Source organism: Acanthisitta chloris, unplaced genomic scaffold (genome assembly GCF_000695815.1).
Source record: "Acanthisitta chloris isolate BGI_N310 unplaced genomic scaffold, ASM69581v1 scaffold10265, whole genome shotgun sequence".
In the NCBI taxonomy this organism is placed as follows: domain Eukaryota; kingdom Metazoa; phylum Chordata; class Aves; order Passeriformes; family Acanthisittidae; genus Acanthisitta; species Acanthisitta chloris.
In genome coordinates, this window is record NW_008673143.1 from 23,248 (window position 1) to 33,197 (window position 9,950).

At 45.5% G+C, this 9,950-nt stretch overlaps 2 protein-coding genes across 2 annotated transcripts in view; one reads left to right on the forward strand and one right to left on the reverse strand.

Annotated features, from left to right (window-relative positions):
* Nucleotides 1-92: 92 nt before the first annotated feature.
* Nucleotides 93-7,252, forward strand: SERPINF1 (serpin peptidase inhibitor, clade F (alpha-2 antiplasmin, pigment epithelium derived factor), member 1). The gene is made up of 8 exons (XM_009074808.1): nucleotides 93-153; nucleotides 2,603-2,688; nucleotides 3,075-3,273; nucleotides 3,350-3,505; nucleotides 4,519-4,722; nucleotides 5,500-5,642; nucleotides 6,263-6,473; nucleotides 6,844-7,252. The coding sequence occupies exons 2-8, from the start codon at nucleotides 2,611-2,613 to the stop codon at nucleotides 7,101-7,103; spliced, it is 1,251 nt and encodes a 416-aa protein (XP_009073056.1). The 5' UTR covers nucleotides 93-153; nucleotides 2,603-2,610; the 3' UTR covers nucleotides 7,104-7,252.
* A 502-nt stretch (nucleotides 7,253-7,754) lies between these two features.
* SMYD4 (SET and MYND domain containing 4) overlaps nucleotides 7,755-9,950 on the reverse strand; it is a gene marked incomplete at its 5' end in the record, with an annotated part of 5,475 nt that continues 3,279 nt past the window's right edge. The window contains 4 exons of the mRNA XM_009074810.1: nucleotides 7,755-8,074; nucleotides 8,775-8,898; nucleotides 9,229-9,345; nucleotides 9,788-9,923. Coding sequence (XP_009073058.1) covers nucleotides 7,924-8,074; nucleotides 8,775-8,898; nucleotides 9,229-9,345; nucleotides 9,788-9,923 — 528 coding nt within the window. The remainder of the gene's footprint in view (nucleotides 8,075-8,774; nucleotides 8,899-9,228; nucleotides 9,346-9,787; nucleotides 9,924-9,950) is intronic.

The following is a 9,950-nucleotide window of genomic DNA, read 5'->3' on the forward strand; positions in this document are numbered from 1 at the left end:
TTTAAGAGAGCCCTGGGAAGCTGTAACCTGAAGCCTGCTGAAGGCTGGGCTGGGGGAAGCAGCAAAAAGCAGATGTGGCTGCTCCAAACCCACACTGTCCTCGACTCACACCCGCTGGGAGCTCCTGACAGCAGCAGCAGAGAGAAGCCCGAGGTAAGGGGCAGCTCAGGGCAGCTCATCTGTGCCCACTGCCAGCAGCAAGGGGAGCACAGGGCAGGGGCTGAGGCTGGGGAGCAATCAGAGGACCTGGGGAATGGGAAGGATGGTTCTTGTGCAGGTGTTAAAAGGTGGGATTCCCACCAAGAGATCTCACCAAGGACTGGGAGCCAACAGCATCAGCTTTGCCTCCTGGGCTGGACTGTGCTTGGGAACTGGAGTGGGTTTCTGCCTTTCTAGCATCTGCCTTGCAGCTGGGAACACACTTTTTCTCTGTAGTGGTAATGAGTTTGGTGAGAGTCAGATCCTCTAGAGCTGGTGGTTGCAAGATGCTTCAGGAGTTGGTGCTGTGGGGTGGAACGAGCAGAGTGAGCAGTCTGAACTCATGGGTCATGTTTCACAGCACCTCTAAAGTCAGAAGTGTTTATAAATGATGTGAGACTTGTACCATCATAGATGGAAAGTGAAATATTTCCTTTGCACCTGCAGGCCTTCACCAATTGACAACTCCCAGACACAGAGTCCCTTCTCAGCTCATTTCTCATAGTTTTCTTCCTATACCTTCCTGACTGCAACACCACACACTGTTGCTCCTTCTCTCCTCTTCCAAAGCAGCCACAGATTTTAACATTATGCCTGAAACCATCCCACCTCTGCTCCAACCAAATTCTTTTCTCTGCATTTTTGGCTGTGTGCTAAGAGACATACAAATAGAATCCAGATGTTCAGGCCAATTCAAACGCAAAAGGCTTTGTCTTTCTAAAATGGAAATTGCTTTTTGGCAAAGTCTGAGAAATATGAAGCTGGTGACAGTGCTGGCAAAAACAATACAATCTGCAAAACCAATCTCCGCTCTCATGCTCCCAGGAGCTCAGTGTAGTTAGAGGCAGAGGTTGTGTTGAGATTAAGCTCCATGGAAAACCTTCATCTCTAAACTACACTGGGCCAAACCTCTTCCTCTCAGTATGCAAGAGCACAGCTTGGTGCTGGCATCATCCTCACAGAGCCCTTGCTAAGACCTGTTTAACTTAGACTCACGCAGGGCTTCTGTCATCTCTCTTGCAGCATGGTGCCTGATCATTGTAAAACTGCAATGATAGAAGCAATCCGAACATCATATCCACTGTCATATTACCAAATGCATTGGTTTGTTACAGATAGTAAATCCTCTTGATCCACATCTTCAGCACCAGCTCCCTCATCCACTTGGCAGCTGGGATAGAAGCAGGCTGCAAGTGCACAGGGAAAAGAGGGTACCACTTATGTGTTACACTGGCTGAACACAGATGAAAACTTAAAAGCTCCACTTTTTTCTCCAAGGGAGAGCTGCCACCAGAAGGAAAGGCAGGAAAGGGAAACAGCAAACTGCTCTTCACTCTGCCTGAACTGACTGGATCCTGAACTGAGGCTGTTGGAGACACGTGTATTTCTAGCAGCAGGCGTGTTTTCTTTATAGCTGAATTTAATCTAAAACACATGTTGTTTCTCTGATTTCTCTAGATGACAGGGGTTAGTTAAATACAACCCTCTTCCTTTAATTTCTGGGAATCTATCTAAACATTGCTTCAGACCAGCCTCAGTGGCGTCTGTTCTTGAGGGCATGACACTTGTGCAGGAGCTCTGGTTTACCCACAGAGAAACCCTGAGTTACTCACTGCCCTTTGGACCAGACAGATCTGCCTGGAAGTGCCACATATGCCAATAGTGGAGTGATGAAAAGTGGATTGATTCCACAGAAGGAACAGCTTTGAGGAGTTTGGTACTTTTCTCCCACCTCTGTTATAAAGGTTGACTCAGTCTTTCACTTCTCTAGATCTGGCCCAGGGTTAGGTATTTACTCTCAGCCCCTCTCCTTACTGTCTTTTAAGAAAGCTCTTCTATTTTTCTTTATCAAATTGCAAATGAGAAGCAAAGGATGCACACAGGCTGTGCAGCCTACCAGGTACATGCAGACACAAGAAACACAACAAACTACAGCCTAAAGCAGGTAACTCGTATAGCAGAGCAGTAACCAGTCACCAGTCAGTGTTGTCTTCTGCCCCATTCAACAACATGGATTTGGTACTTTTTGTACATGAAGGATTGAATGTTTTAAAGACTAAAACTCAGAAGGAATGATTTGGTCCCTTTCTGGACCTTGGCACTCAGAAACTGCCAGCATCAGTGTGCTTTGGGCCACATACATCTGCTTTTGTGCTCAGGCACACACAGACGTGTGTGCTTGCCCAGTCTGAAAGTCACTGGGGCCAGGCTGGCTGAATAATTCCAAGCAGAGAAGAAGAAGAAGAAAACCCAGCTAAGATCAGGTGTGTGTTTCACAACTGGAAGGAGAAGCAGCAGCATGCGTCACTGCAGTTCCTGTCACAACCGGGTACAGTGAATAGCAGTGGTAGAGGTGTATTTGCTTGGTTGCTCAAAATATCTTTGCCATGTTCTTACTCTGTAGGTTCAGGCATGCAGATTCCAGTGGTTCTCCTTTTCCTGGGTCTCTTAACTGTACCAAGCAGATCCCAGAACTCAGCTACTGAGCAGGTGAGTAGGAGACAATATACAGAGAGTGAGGGAGAGACACTTGGAGCAGGTAATTTAATTCTAGAGAATCCTACCAAAGGATTAAGCACTACCCTCCTAAGTTACTAGGATTTTATTTAGCAACATAATGAGACTAACTCCTGCTTTACCTAGATAAAACCACAGTAGTTACATCAGGGGATGACCATGGGGCAGAAATAGTGGATTCCAAACTCAGTGCTGCCTTTGGCTTTGCTGGGACACCTTGAAGAAACTGTTCCTACACTCTCTATAAGGTTAACCCAATATTTCAGTAGATCAATCTGTGGACTGTTTGCCTTTGAAATGTTTATCACCACTGCACTTGCCCTTACAAGTCTAACCAAAGCACTCCCTGTACCTGCCAGAACTCTGCCACTGCTGATGGAGCCAATGCTGGTGAGGAAGAGGAAGATCCATTCTACAAGAGCCCTGTGAACAAGCTGGCAGCTGCAGTCTCCAACTTTGGCTACGACCTGTACCGCCAGCAGTCCAGCCGGACAGCCACCGCCAACGTGCTGCTGTCTCCATTCAGCCTGGCTACTGCACTTTCTGGTCTCTCACTTGGTGAGTTCTTGCCCCATTTCCTCACACACCATTTGGCCTGAAAGACCTTCCCTCATGCTGTCTTTGCTGTTGGCAGGGGCTGGAGAACGAACTGAAAATGTGATTTCTCGTGCTCTCTTCTATGACCTACTCAACAAGGCTGAGGTCCATGACACTTACAAGGACCTACTGAGCCGTGTGACTGGACCTGAGAAAAGCATGAAAAGTGCCTCCCGGATCGTCTTGGAGAAAAGTAAAAGTCTTTCATCCCCTCTATCAAAGTTTACCTCAATAACAAGCTGCAGGTAGAACATACTGAATAACACCACACTAAGAGCTCGGCTCTGACATCCCGTTGAGCCAGGAGGCAGACAGTGCATGGAATGCTCTTGCTGCTCCAGAAAAAGCCTGGAAAGTTTGTGTGCACATAAATAATAGACCAGACGTGCACACAAAGCCACTGGTGACAGAGCAGTTAATACACAGAAGACCCACAAGAAACTTGCTGAGAATTTTGCCTGCACTCCAGGCTATCTGGCAGGTGTTTCTAGCTTCCAGGAACCACAGATCACATTTTCTATTTGTGATAACATTCAGCCATATTCCTTTGTTTAATTCCTTGCAGAACTATTTGAAATGTAATTCCTTGCAGAACAGAACTATATGTCTGTTTTTGGCATGCAATAAACATCTGCTAAGAAAGCTACGAGGTATCTTTTGGAACCTGCTGGTTCCAAGAATCCAATAGGCTGAGTAAGCTGTACTCAAGGCAGGCTAGAGAAAGAAGAAAGGTTGATATAGGAATAGCTGTGTCCAAGCCTTCAGTGCTTATCTATTTTTCTACTTTTCAGAAGAGAGTTATCCCACCTGTTTTTGGCATGCAATAAACATCTGCTAAGAAAGCTACGAGGTATCTTTTGGAACCTGCTGGTTCCAAGAATCCAATAGGCTGAGTAAGCTGTACTCAAGGCAGGCTAGAGAAAGAAGAAAGGTTGATATAGGAATAGCTGTGTCCAAGCCTTCAGTGCTTATCTATTTTTCTACTTTTCAGAAGAGAGTTATCCCACTCTCCAGCATGGATGGCTGTAGGATTTGGATCAGTTTCCTCCATGGGCCTTCAGTCATTCTTCTTCAAAGCAGGTTTTTGTGTACACACAGCCACAGATGTTTATGTGAGACCTGCTGCTGGGTTTGGATAGCAATCTGCTGCCTTGAGATTGTTTTGATAAGGCAGCTAGCTGCAATATCCATGTTTTTGTTCCCCAGGACTGAGGGCAAGGCCTGGATTTCACAGCCAACTAGAGAAGTCCTACAAGATGCGCCTGAGGGCACTAAGTGGCAATACCCAGTTAGACCTGCAAGAAATCAACAACTGGGTCCGACAGCAGACAAAGGGAAGGATTATGAGGTTCATGAAGGACATGCCCATGGATGTCAGTATTCTCCTTGCTGGGGCTGCTTTCTTTAAGGGTAAGAATGCTGTGTACTTGGCTGCAGAGAGTCCATTAAGCATGTGTTGTTAGGAGAGATGGGAAGGAATGCTCTCACTTCCAATAAAGCAAACAGACTGCCAAAGAGACTGAGTGTGAGAAGAAAGTGTTTGAGAATGTTTAGTAAACAAGAAAAAGACACAAACTACCTGAACAGAAATAGTCCTGAGGGAGGAATTATTACTCTTGAGAAGATGAATCTTGATCTGTTTGTAGAAAGAGCCCAGTAAAGAAAGTTTTAGCTCACAGAACTCTGTTCTGAGATGGAATATTACCATTTAGGGAAGGCACAGCTTAGAGTGTTCTGAGCCTTTTTACCACTGTAGAGGGAATGGAGAGATACTCGAGAGCTGTTCTAGAACATGCTGTAAACCACTGTCCTGGAGAATTATTGCTTGGAGACAAGGAGCAAAATAAAGGGTGGGGAGAGAAGCACTTTACATGCATTGACACAATTGTTACCATTTAAAATAGTTTTGTAATTACATAAGTAGACATCAACTTCCCAATAGCTACTCCACCCATACTCTGGCTTGATTATTTATTTGCCATTTAGCCAATTCTCAGCTGAGAAGGAGGGGCCAGAGATGGCAGTAAATCAGTAGCTCAAATCAGTCTATTTCTATCCCTCTTATGCCTCAACTCTGAAAGCACAAATATTATATATTAACCCACAAGATTATTCAGCCACAGGCATAAGCCTGGTTTCATATACTATTCTTCCAGAAAATCCTCCATTTCATCTTTTAAAAAACAGGGACATGGAAAACCAAGTTTGATGCCAAGAAGACGATGCTGAAGGACTTCTATCTGGATGAGGGCAGAACTGTGAAGGTGCCCATGATGTCGGACCCTAAAGCCATACTGCGATATGGTTTTGACTCAGAACTCAACTGCAAGGTCAGAGAACAAATATTGCATAAGATCTCCTAAATCTACTGAGGAACAGGTTCAGCTACACCTACGTCTTAACCCATTCCAGAAGATAACCTTGCTCCTCCCTTCAGGCTAGTTTTGCAACCCCTATTTTGAAAGGCAGTATGTTGATTCTTAGATTATCCTTCTACACTGGCTATGTGGCAAGCAGTCCAGAATTTAAGTAATGCCCAGGTCCTAACAGCTGTATTGATTGACTTGAAGTTGGGAAAGAAGGGCTGAGCATATGCCACAAAACTTGTCCATCTCTACCTCTTTCAATCAATCTTTCACTGTAGCATGAGCTCAGAGGTGTTTCAGCTGAGAACCCCCAAAAACAACACTGCAGGTTATTGCAGGATTCAACAGGTGAGAGAGCATTTGCCATGTAATAGTGGGAAGAGTGCAGCATAGGTGGATGAACTCCTAGGGAAGACCAGAGAGGTCAGGAAGCATCATGAGATAAAATAAAACAGGGGAGAAGATCAAATGTTAATTGGAAAGGATGATTCCAGGCTGAGATTCACGTCTCTGCCTGGTAAAGCATGGGTAAAACTGTTTATTACTGATGTGACCCTTTCTGATTTCTATTTCTGGCCTTGCAGATTGCCCAGTTGCCACTGACAGAGGGAATCAGTGCCATGTTCTTCCTGCCTACAAAGGTGATCCAGAATATGAGTCTGATTGAGGAAAGCCTCACTTCAGAGTTTGTCCACGATGTAGACAAGGAGTTGAAGACAGTCCACGCTGTGCTCAGCTTACCCAAACTAAAGCTGAACTATGAAGAGGCACTTGGCAGCACACTAAAGGAGACAAGTACGTACATCACACACCCTTCACAGACTGCCAGGACTCACAGCAGTGGGCAAGTTGCTTCCTGCTCTCAGAAAAATTTGAAGCTGGTGGGTTAGTAGTTAGGTCAGTGTGTAGAGATTTCACCAGCAACTAAATCACCTTGGTCCAGGACTCCTTAGCTTTTTATCACATCTTTTCATCCAGCTCAAACAATGCTTCTGAAATTGAGAGGGTGAAGCTTAGTACAAATAGATGTAAGCTGCTCCTCCCTGTACCCCAATAAACTCTACCAGAGCAGCTCTGTGCCCTCCTAGATCACAGCATTAGCAGCACTGCTCCCCCACCTGCAATCCATGCTTTCAGCTAATGGAATTCTCTTTCTTTCCTCCAGGGCTCCAATCGCTTTTCACATCACCTGATTTCAGCAAGATTTCTGCCAAACCTATTAGATTATCTCATGTGCAACACAAGGCAATGCTGGAGCTTAGTGAAGATGGGGAAAGATCCACACCAAATCCTGGGGCCAATGCTGCTCGTCTGACCTTCCCCATAGAGTATCATGTGGACAGACCTTTCCTCCTCGTCCTGCGAGATGATACCACTGGAACTCTCCTCTTCATTGGCAAGATCCTGGACCCCAGGGGTGTTTAGATCCCTTCACAGTAATCTGCAGTGGTAGGGCCCAAGTGGAAAGGGTGGTATTGGGAGGGATACTGGCTCCCTGCTCTGCTGCACAAAGACACAACTTGCAAATCTTATGCCTTCATGCTGCAATAAAAGAGCTTTTGCTATTAATCTCAGCAAGCCCCAGTATTCTCCCTCGAAAGATTGTCTGGCCACAGCCTATGCCTTCACTCCCAGTTTCCTCAGAGATGACACAGTGCAGTTCTGTGTCCTGGAAGCATCATCTGGTGTGTACTGCATTCTCCCCTGCCCTGGCTTCCAACCTGACACTAGTTATTGATACTGAATCCCTCATCACTGATAGGTCTGTGCTGGAGGCCTCCAAGTTCTGCAGTGTCCCCTCTTACAGATTGTAAGTTTGCACTTCCCAGCCTGCTGCCTCACCCATTCCAACCATTTACATTTGACACTGCCAAGAACAAAAGTGCTTCATAGTATTAAAAATAGCAGGCAGTGTGCTCTGGATGACTACATGTTCATAACCATCAGGGTACCACACATGGGAGAGTCACAGCTCTCAGAACACACACATACACAAGCATCTCAAACATTTGCTTCCAACCCACATGTAGACATTATACAACAGCCTCCGTTCCCACCATACCACACACAGACCTCTCACGTTAGAATTGGTCATTTTATTTACAACAGTCTCACTAAAGAGCATCTCAGATTTCATTCAAGTTGCTGTTCCACATGATTTTCCAGCTTGCACTACATGACTGCCTTACCACATGACACTTAGCTTTGGTGAAAGATCACATTTCAGCTTCCTTTGACAGGGAAATTAAGTCCTCTGAAGGATGCTTCTGGGAAGCTCTGACAGACAGGTCTTCATCTCTTGTAGTTCCTGGATCTGAGTACTCTGAGGACCACAGTGCACTGACAAAATCTCCTCTGCTCTTTGAATTGTGCTCAGAGCTTCAGAAACTGCAAATCTGAAAGAGGAAGATAATAAGAACAGAGTATGCAAAATACTTAATTCAGCTTTTTGACTTACACAACCTTTAAGCCCTCCCTAACAAAAACTCAAGCCTGTTCATGGGTGCAGATCCCACCCACCCCTGCCTTTCAGCACCAGGAAAATCATGTGCACTTCAGCTGCAAAGGGAGGATGAGGGGGAGGGAAAGGTAAGGAGATGGACTCTCACTTAAAACATTATATTTGAGAGATAGGCACTCACTACTTCCTCACTGCATCTCCCACCAAAATTAATTCAGTTAAAGGGAGGTATTGTGTGAAGATTTTCAGAAGCACTCAGGGGATTTCCTTGCCAATAGAGCAAGAGGATTTCACTCCCTCCTTTGAGATGATGTCAGCAACATTATACAACTGAGATATAAACACCAAAGGGTGCTGAGCTGTCAGAATAAAACAACTGGACAGGGAATAAACTGAGCCAGGGAGAAGGAAAAAACAGACAGGCATAAAGCAGAGAAACAGGTCCAAAGAGAGTCATGAGGTATAAGGGAACCCCAGTGGGGTTAAGGAACTGGCACATGTGTAAGGGCCAACTTTGGTACCCGTGCCAGACTGCCCAGTGTCCAGCAAGAGATGCCAAGGACCACCTGCCATGGTACTGTGTCAGACACACTGGAGTGGTGGAGGGAAGGGACAGAGAATAAAAGCAAACTCACCCATTGAAGAGAACTTGTGCCAGCTTGAAAAGTTCATGACCTATTTCTACACTTGATGGCCCATGATGCATTTCCACAATCTCAATGCTCTTCTTCAGGTGTTTGGCTGCTTCCTGCCACCTCCCTGGTGGAAAACCAAACCAAAACAAAAAATGAGAAATGAATACTAGAGCTACTGCCAAAGAATCTGACAGCACTATGCAAAATGTGATGAACTGTGCGCACAGCATTCTTGGGAGGCTGCTGACCTCAGAACCAGGTCAGAGAATCTAGAACAAGATGAGACCACATTATTGTTCACTGGCTGCTGGGAACACAGTTTTGGCTCGGGTAATCTTTCTGAGAGCCTTGCTGTCAAAACCAGGGACAAAATAAAAGGGCCAATCAGAGAAAAGGCTAGTCATGCTAAATTGAAAGTTCAGAAAACATGGGATAATGAGAATAAATGCCATACCAAGAGTGGCATAGATCTGTGCCAGATGATCCTCCATCTCTCCCATCAGCAAATGCTCTGGAGACAAGAAGTTTCCAGCATCCATCTGACACTTCAGGAGCATTTTGACAGCCTGATCTATAGCAAAACAGGGTATAAAATTCATCCTATGGCTAGCTGCCATCTTTCCATGATCCATGAAATAAAATTAATCCGATCTCATCTTTGCAGCTCACACAGCTAATTGGGATTTGGTTAGGATTCAACCTTGACTTCATCTGCACCTCTTTTTATTCTACCCCAGTTTTGGCCCTGCTCACTCTGGGAAAACAAGGCCTGGGAACGCCTAACTCCAATGCTACCCTGGGTTCTTTATATTTAATTACTTTACTATGGACCATGTGTGACTTAGATTAACACCCAGATCAGGGGTATAAACAACCTAAAGTCCCCAGGGCCACCAGACCACATGCCAGAAGACCCCAACAGCACGAGCAACAGTGCCATCTCATGGCTAGAGCTTTGTGTCCCGACGTGTACTCCTCAGCTTCTGACCTCAGAGCAGAGAGCTGAGCCTTACCAGCCTTCCCGTCTCTTAGCAGGTCTAAAGCTTTCATGATCTGTTGCTGAAGGTCCTGTAACCGGTGTGACAGGTTCTCTCTGCTGACTGAGGTTGCACAAGCTTCACTGGAACAACAAAGCATGTCTTCTTCCCCCTGTGGAAATCATCCCGGTGATCATTC

Coding starts and splice junctions, on each gene's coding strand:
- SERPINF1 (XM_009074808.1), top strand. CDS start 2,611: ATGCAGATTCCAGTGGTTCTCCTTTTCCTGGGTCTCTTAACTGTACCA. Junction 2,689..3,074: donor AGAACTCAGCTACTGAGCAG/GTGAGTAGGAGA, acceptor TGTACCTGCCAG/AACTCTGCCACTGCTGATGG. Junction 6,474..6,843: donor CAGCACACTAAAGGAGACAA/GTACGTACATCA, acceptor TCTTTCCTCCAG/GGCTCCAATCGCTTTTCACA.